Raw genomic sequence first — 17,594 nt, 5'->3', positions numbered from 1 at the left:
AACCGTGTACTGGTGCATTGATTGTGATGTTGGGCTATGTATTGACAAGTGTTTTCAGGATTACCACACCAAACTCGACTTTTAGCAGTTCGAGTGAGTAAAAAAATATTATTTATCATAATTATATTAAAAAATATATATATAGTTTTGTTCTTCGTTTCATTATGAATATTTCTGTGAAAATTTTATCTCAATATACCTATTTTTGCGAGAGTTACTAAATTTTTCATGGATAAGTGCATTTTTCTGTTTAATAATTAAATACCCCGTCAGTTTGGCGGTAGGAAAAGATTTAAATACTATCCGTCGCGGAAGGGTTAATATTGTACAAATGTCAGTTGTAAAATAGTGTGTGAATAACTGAGTTTCAAGAACCTAGAAAGACAAACTGCATGCTGGATTCAGCACTTACAAGAGTACAGCTTTACTTCTGAGCACTTCTCAAGGCCAGGAGCACAACAATGACAAATTCTCCTTTCTAAAACACTACTTCTGAACTAGTGAATTCTTATATGGCTAATACCATCTCAATGGGCCTGTTACTGTAATGCTAATTTTACAGTCACATAAGAACTGAAACCTACTGATAGTACCTTAATGCAGATAAGAGAAGCCAAAACTTACTCCTGGCTGAGCCAGCACCCTGAGGGGCTGTGTTAAGCACTGTTAGAGCATAATGTGGGGGAAGTGATGCTTTGCATATTGCTGTGATGAAGGCATCCCTTGGAGTCTGCAGGTCCAGGCGCCCACACAGACTTGCAAAGGTTTGGATTGCTTTCAGAACATTTTCCGAGGCAGTTTCATCTGTACTGTAATCAAAGAATTTTCCCATGCCTTATTTCACAAGCACACTACATAAGACACTGAAGTTCTATGGCAAAAATAACATAAACAGGAATAATTATTTGACACAAAACATAAAGGGATATGAAATGATAATTATAACACACACAGAAGAGACAAGGAGGGAGGGGGAGAGAGAGAGTATATATTTGTTTGCTTACGTGAGTACACGGGTGTATATTCTACAGCCTATTTAAAACAACACTTCTTTATCAATTTTCAAGTACAGTGAAACCTCACTGATTCAGAGTTCATGATAATTCAGCCACCAATTCTTTTTTACACATTATAACTTTGATGGTCCTGTATCAACATTTGCGAACTGAAAACTGTACATGAAGAATTTAATTAACTTGCATGCTATACCTTGCTTCGATGAGAGGGCTCAGAGCTGCCAGGAGTCCACACCAGCTTGAGATTATAAGCTGTGAATGCAATTCCCTATCCTCTTCACTGCCCTGATATGGTAGTATGTCAGGCTGTTCATGTTCACTGGGAGGATCCCCTTCAATTGTCAGTGAAATGGAACGAATTATATCTAGCAGACAAGCATATGCCACAGAGATACCATAGCCATCAGGTATCAACGGAGGGTCAATCTTGTCCAGCACCTCTAAGCTGTCAAAAACAGAAATGAAATGATTATGATGACAATTCAAGCCCTACAAAGTGATTCAGGCAGAGTCCACTGAATTTCACTGGTACATTAATCCCATGATTCTGAATAAAATGAGTCCTATTAATATGGGTCCAATTCATAAGTTTAAGGAGTCATGATAGTTTGAAAGAAAGACAAAGATATACCAGAAATAAGAAAAAAATAATAAAAAATTTCAAAATTGTAATAAATGATGTTAGAAAAATGTTCAGAGTATGCCTGCATTTTGAGTCCACATTTGAGCATGGTGTAGTGTTATAAAAATAGTTCAAAGTGGAAGCCATATGCCTTGAACTTGAACATATGAGGTCTATTTGGAAAGTAACCTCCAATGAGCTGATAACAAAACAAGCAATAAGAAAAAAAATGTTATTATACACAAAAAATATGTACATACTTAAGCTACTTCTCAATGGAGCCACCACCATAACTGAGGCACATGTCCTATCAGGGAATAAGTTTTTATGCATGTGTCAAAGAGTTTGCTGCCTGTGACTTCAGCCATATTTTGACACCTGCCATCAAATCCTCATTATTGTTGAAGTACTGTGAGCACAACCAGTACAGGTGGTAGTTGTTCGAGAGAGATCAGGAGCTGTAAGAACAGTGGTCAAACAACTCCCTGCCGAAATGCTCCAGCAGTGCTGGAGTGCAAGCAGCAGTCTGTGGATGCACATTGTCATGCAGCAGCATTATACCAGATGATTCTGTATTTAGTAAAGACAACACCACACACTGTGGAGGAAAGACGCAAACCAGGGGCATACGGCAGTCATAACTGAAAAGTAGGCTATGAACGTGAGGGGCAAGCTGCCAAAACAAAACACCCTGAACAGACATACATTTATGAACAATAGACGAAACCCAGTGTGAGGTGAAATATTATGCACCAAAATAAAGTGGGTATAATAGAAACTGTAAAGGATTTTATCTGGTTTTACCTTGAAAAAGAGGACTACAGTGTGTGATTTTAGCACGGACTAACACAGTGTAGCAGTTTTAACATATGTAAGATTTGGAAACGTCGGTTAACACCACATATACACGGTGCCAAATCCCAGAAGACTGCTTTCTTCTTTCAGTTTTAACATAGTTTAATAAAATATTTGTAACACATCAGGACACCTGAAGATGGCTGTTTGGGGCCGAAACATGTAGTGTCAAAGTGTATAATGTTAAACTAAAATTAAAATTAAGTAGTGAATAAAAAAGTGTTGCAATATTGACAGACGATAAATAATGGACATTATATTATACCAAATGTTAGCATTCCATGCCTTTTGTTCTGAATCTTCCTACACAGTTTTTTGGTATTTTGCAATACACTTCTCACACTGTGGTCCCCTGTTTCATAAATTCAACCATCAGCTCTTCTTTCCTGTCCTGTTTCAGAAAACAGTTCCCATCAGCTTTCTGGCAGGCAGACATTTCTCTAAACTTGTTCTTTTCGGCTTGTTTGCTGAATGTGAGTGCATCCACTGCTTTGACTGATCTTTGGTTTCAGCATTCACAGATCAAACCCAGGATTCATCACCTGTTACTTGTACAATGTGAGTGAGATATTCATTGACATCTTAGTGGTATCACTTTGAAAAGTCAAAGCTGAAGCCATTCCTCATGTTTTCTGCACCCCTGTAAGCATTTATGGAAGCCATGCTGGGAAAAACTTGTGACAACAGCCTAGCCTAATTGTGATAATCTCGTGGATAACAGTGCATGAAGTTTGTGGAAATCCACATGAAAGTTCTGAAATTATGAAGCGCCATCTTTCACAAGGGTTTTGGTCGACACTTTGAACAAGATCATCACTCACTACACATGGCTGGCCAATCACTTTGCTCTTCATCATGAACATTTCTTCACCCACCCATCTCTGAACATTCTACATCACTGTCTTACAGTTACATCACTCATTACAATTTGGTCTTAAACAGCACATAATTCACAATGGATTTCTGTAGCACTTGTGTTTCAGAGAAGAGAAAGCGGATAACAGTGTGAACTTAGAAGCTGGTGGGATTATCAACCACAGGACACATCATAACTCACTCTGTAGAGACAAGAACAAATACTAGGTGACCAGTTATGTGTTGGTTTACAAGGCAGTGAGTCATGTGACACTACCTCACATGTGCAAGCTCTCTCCCACTCCTACATTAGTTGTCTAAAATAAACAGAGGTTACTTCCCAAATAGCCCTCATACATTTCAACAAAGTATATTTGTGAAGTGTTTACATCCCTTAGAATGCGGAGTGGTTTCAATATCATATGCAGTATCCAAAACCCTTTGAAGAATTTCATTTTTGGCACTTGATCTTTACGTTTAGACTAGCTCCCTCATGCTCCCCTAATGATGATAATCCAAGGGCTTCAAACAGTGGGAACCTGCTTGCCAGATATATGGTCCTCCTCAGCCAATCCCATGATTTGGAGAGTTGTGATTAAGATAATTCAACACCAGACACTGAAGATCACTGGGGGGGGGATATCATGTTGCTGATATGTGCACGCTTGTATTAGCAAGGGAACATCTAAAAAGACTGGTATTCATATTATGAAAAGACATAGCAGATATCCCCTGTGAACTATCTACTGAAGCCATCTGGTCCATAAGCTGATTTCTTATCATGTTATCTTGCACATTAGGCAAATTATAAAAAAATGTAACATTCTGAAAATAAAATTTATGGACAAGAATTACTTACTATGTTGATTTAGCCTGACCACTGGAGAATGTAACAACAACAGGAAGCCAAACTCCTCTAGAAAAGAAACCTGGCTGTGGAGAGACCCCTGGACCAACAGGCATGCCAGCAAGAAGAGCTGGGGGCTGTCCTTGTGCAACTGGGACTGCCCCACCTGTAACATCCCAATATAAACACAAAGTTGATAAATTTAACAGTATGTGTACCAATGAGTTGTACTGTGTAAATACCTCGTTTACAATCACCATCAACAACCACTTTTATGCTGTCACATGCTACAAGTTTTGACCACAATTCAGCCAAAAGATAACTTTATTACATTTAAGAACTATCATGAAAGTGATTTTACAATTGACTTACTACGGTAGTTTTTAAATTGGAATGACAACAACCTGCATGTGAAGATGGTTCAACTGTAGCTAAAACACATTCAAGGCACAGATCTGCTTGATGCCTGCTTCATGCACGGCTTACTCTTCAACTCTACAAGATGGAGGTGACATGTTCCTGCGAAATGTCTGACCAGACTACATGGTGTTATATTCCATAAGACATAACACTTCATAATCACTGCTGTGAGAACCTCAAATCCTACATTACTAATTCTTACATTTTATATACCAATTGTCAAAACTGGCCACAAACCAATTTTATAAGGGGGGTTGGAAATGAAAGTATTCACAGGAACAGAGTATATTGGCATTGTGTCTTCTGGCTTGTGTGTACCTCTCATACCTTCTGGAATGTTCAGAATGTTCAGGAAACTGATCAGAAGCACACAGTCACCCACAAGATTCTAGAGCTTTCACTATGAGTAAAATGCATATAAAAAGAGAGTAGGCACCCAGCTAGTTACTTAAGTAATGGGTGATACACAGAGCATTCAAGTGAAGTACAACACAGTGTACAGCTGTCTTGCATAACTGTAAGGAAGGCCATGCCATGCTGTGAGCAGTGGCATTGCTGTGAACTAACAAGTGAACAGACAATTGATCTCAAGAATGTAAGTGGTTACATATGGTGCAGCAGTAATTGCTCCATAAATCAATAATCATTAGAGATAGTAAACAATCCTGGGTGGTATATCTAGAGCAAAATTAATTACATACATGAATTTACCACAGATTTTGATAAAAACTGAGAAGGAAAATTTGTCAAATAGAATTTCAAGCCATACTAACACGCCCCTTTATAATACAGTCTTTCATATTCTACATATACAAAATAGCTTCCAGATACAAACTGTATCTGGTAATGGTATCCCAGAAACCTGAAGAAGGTTAGTTCTCCAGCCTAAGAGATGAGCAAGGGGACTAACTCATTGCAAAAGCTAGCATGTTTCAAAATGTTACACAGAGCCTCAGACTTGGACATATTCTTTAGAATGGCCTATGCAACAGAAACTAGACATGAGATTTGAAGCTTGGAATATCACAAATCTCCACATATTATGCAATAATAAATTCTTTATTACCTCCTCCTCCTCCACCTCCTCCAGTTTGGACCATGAGCTGAGGGTTCACAAACAGTGACTGGACATATGCTCCTAAGGAATTCACAATGTCCTGAAAGATATTAGTTGCATGGGCTTTCAAGTCATAACACTTGCAAAACGATTTAAGCAGCTCAGGCTGTACAGTCATCTTGTGCAACACTTCCAGCGCCAAAGACCTCTGCCACACAGGTTTATCTGGGTCCAGGAATTTCACAATGAGAGACAGAAATATCTCACATTCTGTCACCTGAAAGGGAATCACAGTACAGTCTGAAAAACAGTTATAATGGAGAACCCAGATGGAGGGGAAGAAGAGAATACTGAATTAAGATTTTAGGTGGCAAAGATGAAGTGGACGGGCAATATGAAAGAAATGCTCAAATATAAGATTATACATAATAAAAATTACTATTTTTGTATATACATTGAAATACAATTTAAATTTTCCCTAGTGGAAAGGTATTTTGAACATTACGTGGGGAAGTCATAAAATTTTAATGATCACCCAGAAGAAACAGAGACACAGGTGCAAGAAATTGTATGTGAATTAGTCCTTCTCTACATGTGACCCCTGCAAGGCCACACATTTTCCAAAATGATGCATTAGCTGCTGAATACCTTGATCATAGAAGGACTAATTTTGACTGTTTAGGAAGTCCTCCAATGCAGGAATGATGTCATCATCGTCTTGGAATCGCTTACCATGAAGTGGCTTCTTTAGCTGTGGAAAGAGGAAGAAGTTGCTCGGTGCCAGATCTGGTGAATATGGATGGGGGAGAATTTCATAACCCAAACTGACAGCGTCATCATAGCATGAGCAGCATGAGCCAGTGTGTTGTCGTGAAGAAGTTGCACACATTTGCCAGCATTCCACATTGCTCTTTCTTGATTTCCATGCACAATTTTCTCATAAAGTTCCGGTAGTACTCACCAGTAATGTTGACGCCCTTTTGTGGGTAGTTGGTCATGATGACACCCCACCAAGCCCAGAACACACTCAACATCACCATTCCTGATGACGGCTGAAATCTTGCCTTCTTTGGTGGTGGCGATTCTGAATGTTTCCACGGCTTGTTCACTTCCTTTGTTTCAAGTTCATAATGATAGACCCAACCTTCATCCATCGTGATCAGGCGGTCGAAAAATTCCACCTTTTCATCTTGACACAACTGCAAAAGTTTCCTTGCCACATCCATCTGTTGCTGTTTTTGAACTGGCGTCAACAAACATGGCACACAACACGCAGCGACCTTTGTCATGTGTAACTCGGCAAGGATGATGATGAAAACTGAACCATGGCTAATGTGGACCTCATGAACAATAGCTTCGATAGTTATGCAATAGTTAAGCTTTCCATCTGTGCCACAATTCCCGGTTCCTCAGCAAGATATGGTCTTCCACTTCAGGGTTTGTCTGTCCACAATGAAAGCGCCTCTTCCACCTGACCACTGTGTCATAAGATGGTACACCTTCCTGATCCACAGCAGTCATCTGGTCATGGATCTCCCTGGCAGACTTCCCTTGTAAATGAACCATATCACAGCATGAGCCTCCACTTTCTCAACTGATATTGCCATTTTGCTTCTTCCCCTTCCAGTGGCTCCCTCTGTCGACTTGGCGCAAGAAAATTTGACTGTTTGGCAAGCTCAGGGAATGGGCTATCTCCTATACAGAACGATATTTTGGAATTATGATTTTCTCATGGTGATAATTAAAACATTACAACTTCCCATCGTATATCAAGGAACAATTTGTCAGGAGAAGTACAATTAAAACCAGTAATTGTCCATTTTATTATAATAAGTGTTTCACGTGAACATTACTATCATCACACTTTTTATTAAATAACAAAGGTGTCAGTTGATCGAATATGGGTATTGGGGTCAGATGTAGTTACAGTGAGAACTTGTATTATGTTAACATTTCTGGATTTATCCATTAATTCAACTTGATCACTGACTTATCCCACTTAAAAACACTCCAAAGGTAAGCACAAAATTACAGAGAAATTCTTAGAATGGAACATCACTTACTGTGCTGTGAGTGAGACTTGCAAGCATTCACCAAATAATAGGCTAAATTTTACCTACAAAGGACAGCGCCCAATTAGAAATCAGTTGTCAGTAGAATAGGTTATGTAAATTTAAGAAAATCTTTAACTATCCAGTTCATACATATAAAGCTAACAATGATGAGACTAATGAATTTTCTTTGCTATTCTTACACTCCTGTAATACCACATAACACACTGAATCTGCATTTTTTATTAAATATTTGTGCCATACTACGTTATATATCATTGAACATTAGCGGACTGACTTTTACATACATATTTCGACCATTTTTGAGTATGATTAGTATCTGTTACAACAAGCATTTTCTGAAGTTTCATAAATCACAACACTGAAGTTACATTATAATTTATGTCCCAAAGTCATTTGTTCAATCTTGGATTCAAATCTAGCCACTAGAGAAACGTAAAGAGATTCTGCTGCAAAATGCTTAACTGCAGATTGTGTCTTACCAGAAGACTGTGGTAACGTTGGATAAGTATGGACACCACACGCAGAAGTCTCATACTGATGGGAAAATATGGCTTATCAAGTGGTGTAGCCTGTTGTACACTGGCTGGAATGGAACTTCGATACTTTATGTTTGGAGAAAACAACTTTATTACCAATGCACACACACGCTCTTTCAGTAAGAAACTGAATTCTGGATGCTGAAAAAAAAAAAAAGATTAACCATTTTATACTCGTCATCATTCTAGAAAACAATGATACATATAGCATTATAAAACAGGGCAGGTTATACATTAATACATTCAGTTTTACTGCAAGATTCAGATGTGTCAGCATATATTATGATTAACTCCTCACAAATTATACAAAGGTCAAAGCACCAAATTTTCTATTTCAAACTAATTAAAATTTGGGATCAACAAATAACTACATTAGTTAAAATTAAAATGTTTCCCTCTTTCTGAAAAGAAATAAGTATGTACTCATACCAAGTCCACAACATGTTACTAAGAAAGAGTTCAAGAGACTTCCAATGGAAAGCAAAAGTTATCCCTGCTTGCTGCTATGGCAGTACACTGTTATACATGTATTTTGACACTCAACAAAATACATATACCTGAACAAAGCTTGTGACAAAAAATTTCATTCACAGCATTCAAAAAGTAAAGTCTGTCACTGTGTTCTTTCATATGGAGACAAATTTTAGACTGACAAAGATGAAAATCACTGAATATATTTTACTATTATCCTGATACTGCACACTATATCATTGCTGATGCAACTGCTGAACAAATTAAAAATGGTATTGTTGAGGTAGGAAATTCATAGCTGTATACAATTTGTAAAAAAGACAAGTGCTTGTAAAAGATTAGAAGAAAGAAAGGCACCCGACACTCATGGACATACCTGACTTTACACGTAAATCTCAGTCTATAGAATATGGCACTTTAATATAAATGGCTAGAAACAACTTGATGAGAGTAAGTAAATTTTATGGGTCTAGTATGTTAAGTCCAGAAAATTAAAATTCCAAAGTTCACTGCAAATGGACTGCAAAATATGACACAAATAAGTAAGATATCCCTACAACAGATTCAAAGGAGAAAAAAAATCAGTTAACAGAAACAATTGTACTGTAGGCAGTCACGGTTTTAGACTGACTTCACCTATCCCAGATTACCATGAGAAATGCTTGTTCGTCATTAAGATGTCAGGAATTTTGTGAAAGACAAAAAGTTGGTATCCCAATACTTACATTGACTTACATNAGCGTCTTCGGTAAGTAAACACGTTACAATATTATTTCCATGCACTACTGAAGGTGTTTTTCCATAACAATATTTATCAAACATGTAGTATAGTTGGTTGAAATACTATGCTACAAGCCAGAAGGTTGCAGGTTTGAATCCTGATGAAGTTACTGGATGTTTCAATTTACCTAATCCTTCCAGCCACACTATTGCCTGGGGTCAACTAAGCCTCTAACAGAAATGAGTACCAGATATCTTCCTGGGGGGTAAAAGGCAGCTGGTCCATAAGGCTGACAACCTCACTGCCATCTGTCAGCTGTCTGTCTAGAAAACATGCAAGTGTTGACATCTCACAACCCCATGGACCCCCACGGCCTCTGACAGGGATGGCTTTGCTTTACTTTACTTTACTTTATTTTACTTTAAATTATTTTACTTTACCTTACCTCACCTACTATGTGGTAGAGTACTTTCAAATACAACAAGTCTCAACCTTGTGATTCCCCTACATTCCTGAACAGTTCATATCATATTGCATTAGTAGCACTTTTGGAGCAAGTTTATGTATCCTAGAAATGCCTCTGATTACAATGTCCCTAATTCAAGAATGTCATGATAACCAAATACAACTCACTGGCACACAGTACTTCAACAGGAAATTACCACAGTCAAAGTCACCATGCCTTTTAACAAGTTATCTGATATCAATACAACCACTAAAGTAATAATAAAATGATCCATCACTATGCACAGTTGTCAACAGGAAGCTGTTCTTCTACAGTCATGTAGATGAAGTAATAAACTGATGCAATACAGACATCATCTGTTAAATATGTTTCTGAAGGTCTTCCACATATGCTGTCTGTGTAAGACATTGTTCCACCAGAATTAAACTCTGCTAACCTGTATCACCCGAAAGAAAATACCTTTTCCTGTGATACACAGCCACAAGCTGGCTGACTGGGAATACACTCTCCCATCACATTACAGTATTACTAAAATTATTTTAAATTCTCAACAACCGATTTCCTTTTCAGCGTGTGTTTCTAAAATGTCTCCTTAGGCATCAGTGAACCATTTGACTCTAAGAGGCAAGTTTGCTTAAGGAGTATGTTTACTAATCTTTTGCTGTCCAACTTTCTAGAAGGATATTAGTCTAAAATTATTTAATTACCTGAAAGAAAACTGATGAGAAATTTGTAAGCACAGACTCCAGTAGTTCTAGACCAAAGGTTTTTGTCATCTCTATCATGCCAATTAACCAGAATGGCTGATCACCATTTACCAGCTGCACTAAGTCCTGGAGATGCAAATTAAACTATGTCATACATATGTATGATTTATAATCAAAACAAGTCTCATTCTCTGGAAAATTATTCCATCAGTACTTTAACAAATGGTTGTGCAATCTCTTCAGATTGTGGGCCACACTGGAAAATATGGGGTCTCTGATAAAGAACTCCCTAGTTTCATGACAAAAATATTTGCAAACAATGAACCAAAACAAAGTACATTTAATTTTAACATATCGAGAAACTAGTAGTTTTCTGACATCCTTAATAACTCCTGATGTACCATTTATAAACATGCACACATTCAGGCGATATCCAACCTCACCCCACGTACAACAAATCATATCTGAAGTGACTGTCGCTACAACAGTGTAAAGTCTGTCTCACAAGTGACACAAAACACAGATTTTCTCTGTGAGAGCAATATTTGTCTACATATTCACACAACAAAAATACTCCACTGGTGTGAGATCTAAATTTCCTGGAAGCCAAGTTACCGGTTCACTACTTACAATCCATCAACTGGAAAACACAGCATTCAGGGCATGTCAAACCTCACAACTTAAATGGAGTGGGTCCTCATCCTGTTGGAAAACAACTGCAGTTTCTGTGTCACTTTCAATGCCTTCAATTTGTGTGAACGCAAATAATTCTCACATGTGAGAAGCTTCCCTTAATGGTGTTTTCAGCAAAAAACAAAGGTCCTACTGCACAGTTACATAGAAGTCCATAACACGTGTTCACTTTTTGGGTGTTACACATACTCAGTAACTTGTTCTGTTCTCTAGATTTTACAGCCATGATCAACATGTTTATTAATGTGAAATGAAGCATCATTTGCAAGAAGTACTCATCTTAAAAAATCTCCATCAATTTCAGTCAGAATAATTTGCATATTAAACTCTTTCAGAGCATCGGTGTCTTTGATTTCATGCCTCAGTTGAATTCCGTAAGCATGTAATCTCAGCCACTTATGCAACATGCTTCAGATCATGGTTTTTGGGTACACCTGTACTAAGCAGCAAACTGTAACATGCAACAGACTTCTTTGGACTCTGTGTGCAAGATACCTCTGTGTGTTCAACATTCTACTCTGAAGTCCATGGTATTCCTCATGACTTTTTGCTTTAACATATTTTTTTCTTAAACTGAATAAATCAATGACAAATTGATTTTGCATGAGGAGCTTCTCTTCTACACATGAACTGAAAATTACATGGAAAGGTCAAACTGGACTTGAACTTGGTAAACCATATAACACACTGGGCTTTCTCCTCAACAGATGAATCATACTGATTGCACTAGGAACAAAATTTTGCTACCACTGAAATTGTCAAGTGTGCACATGCACAGCAGGCAAGAAATGATAAGTTTAAGTTGATGAGCATTTCACAACAAACCCCATGAGTATGTTTCACATTAAATGAGTATTAAAGTTTAAAACTGGGGACTTCTTCTTTGACAATCCTGCATTAAGGCCACTGCAGGCCTATCTGAGGTCTTGGAACCCTATGGTGTAAACCACAGATACAATGTTTGCAATTAAATTTTAATTCAATTATTAAATAAATTGCATATAATTATTACTGGTGATTTAACTCATTAGCTTGAAGGATTGTTTTAAAATACACATCACTAATACTGTATCTGACAATGCCTGCCTATTATCAGGCTAAGAACACCCACTTTGTTGTCGGTGGAGACAACTTTTAACTTATGTTGTACTGTATATGTTCATCCATAAATCTGCTCTTAAGTTCTGACTCAGATTTCTTAACTTTCCAAAAGCAATGCTGTATATGCTATGACATGCCCATAAAGTTGAGGGAAACTTCTGAGAGGCAGTGACAGTAAAATTCCAGAAACACTAATTTTTGTAAAACAAATGTAAAACAGAAGGTCATTTAAACATTTAAAAAATCATGGTGCATGCCTCTTTTAAAGAAAATAATTGTATTTGCAGACATAACTCCCAGATACAGGTTGCATGCACCTGTCTCAATGGGAAATTTTAACATACTAACCTTGTATTTACTACTGACTTAACACTCTGACTGCTGAGTACAACTGCTGCAAACTCAAGCCGACATACTGAGTTTCCTTTACATTTGTATTTGTATTTTATTTTCATCCATTTTGCTAGACAGTAACACTTAGACTTAAAAGTACTAACAGAAACTGATATCTATAAAATAATAAACACCTTCTTACAAGACCATCTACATTTTTTGGGATGATCTGTGAGACAATTTCAGTATGTCTCTTGAAGTGTCATTTTGCCAGGGTGACAATAACACATGATTGGATAAAACATACTCTCAAGAAAAAAATTCCTTGTACACTCAACTCTTGATTATCCGGGGGCGGATAAAGTGGTTTGTGGCTTAACCAGGGCTTTTTTGAGGCTTATATGTTGTTTAATATTCATTCACTTTTGTTTCACATGGTGAGTTGTAACACCATTTTCACACTAGTGTAAACCGAGCTCTGCATTTTTTGGTCACATTATGCCAACACAATGTTCTAGGGTAGGGGTGAAAGAATGCAAGGATTTGTGGAAAGTTTCAAGGACAGATACACCGCCCCAGTTAGTCTCTTTGTAATTATCAATCAGCTGGGAAAAAGAGGTGTAGTTAAACAATTAGCAATGCAATATGGTATTGGAGAACAAACTGTTCGTGATTTGAAAAAACAAAAGAATCAATCAGTCCATGGATCCACTGGATTCAGTGAAAATGAGATAGGCATAGAATTGACAAAATTGGCAAACCAAGTTCATGGTGGTGAAGAAGTCAAGGAGGAAAATACATATAGGAGAGAGGTTTGACTGTGACTCGTGTGAGCTAGGCTTCAAAATGTTAAGCAGTGACGAAACCGTAAGTTCAGTGGGGGTGCAGTCAGAAGAGCGGGAAGAAAGTGAGAATGAGGAAGAGGTGGAGAGTGCTGCTAGTAAGAAAATATCACACGGTGCTGCTCTTTATCATTTGGAATCCTTACTAGACTATCTTCAGAGTGAAGAGAACAGTTTATTAAGTGACAAGCTAATATTAAGTAGGCTTCGTACAGATATCCATAAAAAGGAAAATGACACGAAAAAGCAAACAACAATATTTAATTTTTTTAAGTGTTAAGTGTGAATATTTGTAAAGTGTTGGATGTTGTTGAACACTGTGACTTAAACAACTAATTCATACTTCAGTGTAATGTAAAAAAAGTATTAAATAGGCCATGAGATGACATAAAAAACGAGGTTGAATAAATTTAAATACAGGTAGGCCTATAGTATTATGAAGGTACAGTATTACAGTACTACTTTTAATAAAATTTGTCTTAACCGGGTTTTCGATTAATCGAGATTTCCATCCCCATCATTATCCCAGATAATCGAGAGTTGAGTGTAATTAAGAGTTGAGTGTATTTCTAAATGGCAGAAGCACTCTGCGCGTTACTGGCCACATACATGAATTACAACAAAAATACTGAGAAAGTTACAGACATGATCCTGCATGCAGAAATGTAATATGGTAAACTGAGATACTACAGGTGTAGTGGTCAAGTGAATAAATTCTGACTATGAGTAAAAGCTGAAATATAGGGAACCTTAAATTATAATAATTACAGTTCAATTGCTAGATATTTTATTGCACATTACCTGGAACATCAAATATGCATCTGCAGCACAGGGCCGGAGTCCTTTGGGGGCAACATTACTAGGAACTTTTAACTCTTCTAAATTCACTTCCCTCTTAACTGACTCTTTTGTCTTGAAATATTCATCCTCAGCCACAACACGCTCAAATACCAATGATACCAACTGTCTCACTGTTGCTCCTGCTGTATTTACAGTTGTAGAATCCTTTGTAAAATGAAGTCTAAAGCAAAGCACCAAATTCTGTAACAATTGACCTGCATGTCAGAAATGCATTATACAAAATTGTCATAAAAAAAATCAGTGGTACTGGTTCACAAGTCAGCGAAGTTAGTGCCAACTTTTAACAGATAGAGGGTGTTGCATGGTCAGTGCAACGAATCCCCACAGCCATTAATTTCGGTTTTCTAGACTGGAGCCGCTATTTCCTTGAAACAGCTCCTCAATTATCCTTACAAGCTTGAGTAGACCCCATTCCAGATACACTTCTTCTCAGAAAATCTAGCAGCACCAGGAATCGAACCCAGACCTCTGGATCTGTAGCCAGGAACGCTGACCACTAGACCACAGAGGCGATCCAAAATTGTCATAGGAAACTTATATTAGTGTTAATCTGATTATGAATTGGTATTTACATCATAAACGACATTCAGAGCTTACTCATATTAACTTGCAGATTATACAACAAACAAGAACATAACCTTTATGGAATGCACCCTGTTGCATGATTCAAACTAATCAATTGCCATGTTCCGTCTAATGCAACACAGAGAATGTATAACATTCATTTGATTAAAATCAAGCGTTTTGACCATTTTATCTGGCCATCATCAGATGAATACAAATACTTACCAAGTGCTCTACTGAACTGTGAAATGCTTTACTTCTCATATAGGCCCATAGTTACAATTTCTGTTTGATGACAGTATTGGCATAAATAAAATCTAAATATAAAACGAAGTTGGTACATGGATTAAGTAAAACTGAACAACCACAGAACGAACTAGGGTAAACAAGTCCAGAGCTATGAGGGTATGATCCCTTACTCCACTTGTTGCTGGGTGTTGGGTGGCGAAGGTGATAACATGTGATGCTTAAGAATGGGCTGATGGTTCTTTGCTAGCCTAACTAGGCTATGGTCTTTACCCCTGAACTGCAGAGCTTAGAATGTTCACAGTCTCCACAAGTAGTAGCTAACACTACTACCACATGTGCACTTCCATGCCTCTTAGCAGAGAAGAGATATGCCAGATTATTTACTCCAAATCTCAAATATTGATAAATAAACTGTAACAAAGAGTGCTGTACCCATCTTATGCAGCTCAGGGCTCTAGTTTCATCGACCTCTTGTACTGAAAACTATAGTTTTGATAGAAGTTTGCTTGAAATGATACATACTCTAGCAAGTGTGTCTCCATGTACAATTGTGTTTGTAGTCAGCAGCAGTGTCACACTCTGAAGAACTTTAACCTCCTCAGTGCCTGATTCCATGAGCATCCAAAGTGTGTCTGTGATATACCGAGCTCCTTTCTGGTCCACTGCCTGTTGCATTATCAGCTTCTGTACCATCCCTAGACAAATCTATAACAAGAACATATGTCACATAATTTTGTGGAAAGGTAATTTCACCTGAGGCAGATCAACAGCAACTAAACTGCAGAAAAATTTACTAAAAATCATTTAAAGTGTTATGGTTTAATACAGAAATTTTATTTAACAGAGTTCAGAAGTATTTCCACATTTGGAGGTTTAATCGGGTACAGAGCATTATCACAAGTTGCACCATAAATTTGGGCATGGATTTAGTGATAAAAAATGGGCAAATAATTGCTCCTTATATGAGCCATCAAATGCCTGCCAGCCAGGCTACCGTCACTTCTGAATTGTTAACAGGGTACATGGCAAACTTTATGGATATCTGTGTCAAGTATCCATTCAGGTGTCTCTGTTCTTATGTTCTAGTACTGGACAAACAAAATTATCTGAAGTTAAATTCCAGGGCAAAATATTAAAAGCATCTATTCTGAGGTAATATTACCACAACAACTGCAAAGACATAATGCATCAAAATTACTGATCTTTACTTTCTATAGGATGAAGGCCAAATTTTAATCACAGTTTTGTCCGGTCTACCTAGTTTTGGGTCACAACTCCTTTTCCTTTCTCCAGAAAACCTCTTTCTTTTTATAGTACTCTCTAGTACAAGGCCCTCAGAATATTACTAGAACATGTATTACCCAGTACATGACAATGGATATAGTCTTCACATTATGTGCTCCTGCTCCAGAGCCACAGTTTCAGACACCTCCTCAATCTGGTCTGTCTTCAGCATTGAATCACATGACATGGCCCCATTGGATGGCCAGTCAGCCCAAAATAATCCACAAGCACGTTTCTGTACAATACAATAATCTGTTCCTGGTACTTTTTAGTGTAAAAGTTCCTATCTCACATACTGTGCACAAGGACATGCTGAAATCCCGGGATATCACACTGAACATCTACTTTAGTACAAGAACAAAAATGAATGCTTCTAACCAACTGATACTGCTTTTCGTTTGACTGTGAAGCATTTGATGACCTGTGTCGAGATATTTTTGTTTCAGTTCAACCACATGAATTCACATTCATATTCTGACATACATTGCTGTAAAACTCATTGTACACTCTACAAAGAATTCACACACAGCAACAAATGCAAATAATGTTGTTTCTATATATAGGGTGTCCCAGGAGGAATGGACCAAACTTCGGGAGGGTGTTCCTTATGTTAAAGTATGCCGATATAACCCAAAATACCTACGTCCAAAGTTGAACGGTTACGGAGATAATGGCCCGAGAAAAGTGTGGTCTTCTTGCAGGTCCACGCACTGTGGACAGTCAGCTGTGACTGTTATCTGTTTGTACTTGAGTGTGGTGATGTCACACTAGCCGTGATCTCATGCGCAACCTACCAGAGCCTACAGTTTACGTTGCGGCGGGGTCGTGAATGGGTGGTAAATTAGTTGTGTGATGAGTTGCTGAAATGCCTCTTGTGTTTTCACACGTGGAATATTGTGATATGCATTTTGTGTGTGGATTTTGCGGTCGCAATGCACGTGCTGCTGTTGAAGAATACCAAAGGCGTTTTCCCGATCGAAGGATTCCATCTCGAAGTGTATTTACGCGAATTCACCAGA

At 37.8% G+C, this 17,594-nt stretch overlaps 1 protein-coding gene across 1 annotated transcript in view; it reads right to left on the bottom strand.

Moving 5' to 3' along the window:
* LOC111868425 (protein MON2 homolog) overlaps positions 1 to 17,594 on the bottom strand; it is a 91,766-nt gene that overhangs the window by 69,629 nt on the left and 4,543 nt on the right. The window contains exons 3-10 of the mRNA XM_023859040.2: positions 15,814 to 15,996; positions 14,419 to 14,658; positions 10,649 to 10,774; positions 8,227 to 8,424; positions 5,682 to 5,949; positions 4,208 to 4,361; positions 1,210 to 1,461; positions 625 to 809 (exon numbers count right to left, since the gene is read on the bottom strand). Of these exons, the coding sequence (XP_023714808.1) occupies positions 625 to 809; positions 1,210 to 1,461; positions 4,208 to 4,361; positions 5,682 to 5,949; positions 8,227 to 8,424; positions 10,649 to 10,774; positions 14,419 to 14,658; positions 15,814 to 15,996 (1,606 nt within the window). The remainder of the gene's footprint in view (positions 1 to 624; positions 810 to 1,209; positions 1,462 to 4,207; positions 4,362 to 5,681; positions 5,950 to 8,226; positions 8,425 to 10,648; positions 10,775 to 14,418; positions 14,659 to 15,813; positions 15,997 to 17,594) is intronic.

Source organism: Cryptotermes secundus, unplaced genomic scaffold (assembly GCF_002891405.2).
Source record: "Cryptotermes secundus unplaced genomic scaffold, Csec_1.0 scaffold166, whole genome shotgun sequence".
Lineage (NCBI taxonomy): Eukaryota > Metazoa > Arthropoda > Insecta > Blattodea > Kalotermitidae > Cryptotermes > Cryptotermes secundus.
This window is presented reverse-complemented; position numbering and strand designations above follow the sequence as displayed.